The sequence below is a fragment of the Apis dorsata genome, unplaced genomic scaffold (assembly GCF_000469605.1).
Source record: "Apis dorsata unplaced genomic scaffold, Apis dorsata 1.3 scaffold_227, whole genome shotgun sequence".
In the NCBI taxonomy this organism is placed as follows: domain Eukaryota; kingdom Metazoa; phylum Arthropoda; class Insecta; order Hymenoptera; family Apidae; genus Apis; species Apis dorsata.
In genome coordinates this window covers 572,380-576,791 of record NW_006263509.1, presented here as the reverse complement: position 1 = coordinate 576,791, position 4,412 = coordinate 572,380, and the positions used below count along the sequence as shown (strand labels likewise).

General features: G+C 28.9%; 1 protein-coding gene across 7 annotated transcripts in view; it reads left to right on the top strand.

The window, feature by feature from the left end:
• The window catches only part of LOC102674648 (calcium-transporting ATPase sarcoplasmic/endoplasmic reticulum type), a 43,743-nt gene that overhangs the window by 3,230 nt on the left and 36,101 nt on the right, over positions 1–4,412 (top strand). For 4 of the 7 annotated variants that reach the window (XM_031510468.1, XM_006615624.2, XM_031510467.1 and 1 more), the window contains exons 1-2: positions 454–1,022; positions 1,542–1,735. In XM_031510468.1, coding sequence (XP_031366328.1) covers positions 1,618–1,735 — 118 coding nt within the window. In that variant the 5' untranslated portion in view covers positions 454–1,022; positions 1,542–1,617. Of the gene's footprint in view, positions 1–453; positions 1,023–1,541; positions 1,736–4,412 lie in introns of those variants that run through there. The other 3 variants (XM_006615623.2, XM_006615622.2, XM_006615621.2) reach the window with 3 other exon arrangements.

Genomic DNA, 4,412 nt, shown 5'->3' with positions numbered 1-4,412 from the left:
AAAAAAAAAAAAAAAAAAAAAAAAAAGAAAAGAGTAAATGACGAAAGATATAAATACTTATTTGTAATACATACAAGAAAAATTTAAATATAAAATTAAAAAAAGTCTATATTCGAATTCTTCTTCGTTATGTAACGAGCTTTAAAATTTTCATTGCAATTTGAAACATTTGGTTGTTTTATTACATAACGAAACCAGTAAATGATCATCAATCGATTTGATTATCCACTATTTGTGATTGAATTGTTCAATCAGTATGAAAAGTCGATCAAAGTAGCCAAAATGAAATTATAAAATTAATAGTTATATAACGACAATATAGTGATGTCCTTTGAATGTCTTAAAATACGCGCCAAGGAAATAGACTAGCAGAAGACCGAAAATAGCCGAATGCGTCATACTTCACGAACACTGTCCAGCCAATGGTATTGCTCCACATGCTCGGTTCATTCGACTCGCACGCATTTTCCTACTGGACGCTGCGCCGTATTGTGACGTGTTTTCGCGAAATGTGAACGGACGAATTGTTATAACAGAAATTTCATAATTTTAAAAGTAAAAATATATTGAGCCTCGAACAATCGTAATGCATTAAGATATCGTCGATTAATTTTATATTTATGTTGATACAAAATTATAGACGCGCGCGGACAACTGCGCTGCAACTTGTTAATGGCGCACTCCGCGAGGTGGCGCACGTGTGCAATGATTTGCCGTTCGCTGTGTCAGTCTTACGGAAGAGGAGGTTTGCTTAGCATTTAGGAAAAATATTTCGTTAAGAAAATGACGTGTGTCTCAAATTTCTGTGCTCGCGTATCGTGATACGTCATAGAATTATTCCTTTCAGTGTCCGGCAAGTTTATTCGTGGCAGTTTGTTTCGTTTTTTTCCCTCTCTTCGTCTTTCTCTTTCTTTGTGTGCTCGAGTGTATCTTAGGGACCTGTAGCTAACCTAAATATTCGACAGCCGTAACGTAATTTCTCTGTGACACGTCGCCAACGAATACTTCGTTATTGGTCCTTGGTGAGTTTTCTTGTGCTATTGAACTTGTCATATATATTTAGTGTCGAACGATTAGGAAAAATCACGATATATATATCTTGAAAAGTTTTTGTATTCGACTGAGAGTTTAACCTGAAACGATTTTGGATGGTAATCGCGAACACGCGGTGATTTTTTTTCTTCTCATATTTGTTTCAGATGTTCTTTGATACATTTCTCCAAATTGTAAATTTTTATGATATTTTTAAACGAAATTGTGGAATTTATTAAAAAGTTCTTTTCATCGTTAATGATATTCTAATTTTTGATATAATGATGATTAAATACGCCGAAATACTTATCTCTGTTATTTTATTATTTGCTATTAATTCAATCAATTTTTATTTCTTAACATTAATTAGTTTATATTACTATCATATATATTTGATATATAAATATGAATTTATTTGTGCATATGTTATAATATTTAAATGAAATATACATTAATATTTATAAATAGTGAAAGATTAATCTGTAATTTATTGTATGTTTGAATTACAGAAAACTATAGTGTGAATGAACGTGGACAGTCATTGAACAGATAAGATATTAGTGACGTATTAATATAGAGGTAACCATGGAGGACGGCCATTGCAAAACAGTGGAAGAAGTATTAGAGTACTTTAGCGTCGATCCTGATAAAGGATTATCTATTGATCAAGTTAAGAGGAATCAGGAGAAATATGGTCTCAATGGTAAGTAATCTTTTCATGCTGTATATTATATTTATCACATTTTAATATCAATGGTTCATACATGCAATGACCATTGCTTTTGTTACTGCAAATATATTATTATTCAAATTACAATCAATCTTCATTTTCTAGGATAATATTATATTTATTGTATACATATACATATAGTGTATACAATATCATAAAATTGCAGCATAACATACACTTATTATATGTCAGTTTATAAACCAAAAAAGAAAATTAGAATTCACACTTTCATTTATTTATATAAAACTAAAAAATGAAAAGAGCTAGCTATTTAGAGGCAACGTCATATAATTATAGTTCAATGTATCAGGAAATGTATCTTTAGTTGACAAAGTCGAGCAGCGCGGTAAAAATGATTCTATCTAGTTGCTAGCATTAACTCATGCACGAGGCGCGATACTTATCCCCACCATGTATACTTCACTGCCAGTGCTTTCGTACACGTGTTCGAAGTTTCTTCAATGGCTTGTATCCTTAAAATCTTTTAGCTTTCGAAAGTTATTTTACGATTTTATCTTTTTTTTTAAATGATATCTTTTTTCTGAATAATGTAATCATTATTCTAATAATCTTAAATCTATTGAAACAAAATTAAATATTTTGGAATACTATTTTATTTAGTTACTACATATAATGATAGTATTATAAATATCATATATGTAGAAAATTTAAAAGATTAACATAGATTAATTATATTTTAAAAAAATATTTAATTCAATGTAAAATGTGGAGAATTGAATCTAAAAATCAAATTAGTATATACAGTTTAAATTCAAATAATTTTGTGTTCGTGAAATTACGATTATATGATTGATAATAAATAAACACAAATAGGAACAGGATTGATGATATCGATAAATGATAATGTCAGAATTGAGTGTTTGATTATCTTCTCGTAATATCTTGTATAAATTCTAATTTCACACTTCTATCGAAATAAAAAGATTTTTATCTTTTCTTTTTCGATTAATATCTAAAAAGTAGAGAAATGAGAGGAACGAAATAAGATTGCTGCTTCACGTCGTATTTGAAAAATAATAATAGATCGTGGATTGTCAATAGCGTGTCCTTGAATCATTAGTACCACAGCATTCATGGACGACCAGTCGGAAGATATGTGCGTGTTGCACTTTTTCTGAAGCAGTATGGAATACCTGCAGGTTGACGTAAAATCGATCCGAGATGTGTGTTTAAATAACGTTCACGCGTAATTTAATATGGTTCTCTCATTGAATATGGTCGATTGAAATTACAATATTTATCGGAAGAAACCTATTGACATTTCCACATACGCATGACCTACTTTCGTATTATTTTATTTATTCATTTAAATAAACATGAAAGGAATTAGATGGATATATAGAATTTTCATTTTATTTTTCATCGATAGATATGATTATTCATATTTGAATTTATTCCGCATATAAATATTATGAATATTATTAAAAGAAAAAAGAAAGAATAGAAATTATTAGATAATCTATTACGAATTGTATTATAGTTTTTTATTTGTTATGATTATTATTATTTAATCTTTAAATAATTCTCTTAAAAAAAGAATATGAATTATTTATGATAAATATGATTAATGTGTTGATTATAAACGAATAATTATTTCTTTCTGTAAGAATTCAATTATCATCTCAGGTTTTGTTATTTATTTGATTTCATCTTACTTTACTTATATTTTCTGATGAGATTATTCATTTGTTTAATAGGTTACAAAAGTGTTCACATGTATACTTATATATATAATTGGAGTATACATTTATTCTTCGTTACGAACAATTCTATAAAACTAGTCAACATATGATGAATCAGCTCATCAGGACAAATATATATGTATAACTCGATCACGTTCAAACATGGAAAGGAGAATCGTTACGTTAAAAGAACATAATTCTTTTCTTTTTTTCGTAATCGATATATACATGCGATGTAATCGCATGTGGTATTCATCGTTTATTTCCGTAGGAATGCTCGTTTAGTTGGCTAAACATCGAGTGCCAGATATTCTTCTCTCGAGGAACGCTGATAAATAATCGGGGTGATTTACGCGATCTAAAAACGATCTCGCATGCTCGTGGGAATCTCGAGATATAGACAATTATTTTGTTTAGGTGTATTTTATTTGGATACAATTGGCTAAAATTATAGGCAATCATTAGAACCGTGAAATAGCTGAGACAGGAAATTTGGAAGAAAAATTTTTCATATTTCTGACTTCAAAAAATATTTTCTGATAATAAAATTATACATAAAGAGTATATAGCAAATATATCAAATAAAAGATAGATTTAAATATCATTGAATAGAAATTTTTTATTTGTGTCTAAAAAATAAAAAAAGAAAAAATTATTTTCTAATTTTATTATCTATTAAAGCATCTTAGATTGTTCATAAGAGCAATCGTGAATGAAAGTAAAAAAAAAAAAATAACGAGTATCGAGTTCAATAGCATTGTCAATTCCTCCTAGAGTGGCGAGAAAATATTTTTTTTTTTTATCCTCTTTCTTTTTCTTTTACATTGTTACGTTTTTCATATTCGACGGAAGTTTGCCTTTGTCGCGTCGAACGAGTGTAAACTCTCGGAACAAATTACGAAGTGTTTGCTCAATCGTATACGATGTCGGTCGGAAAAGTTGGCGAT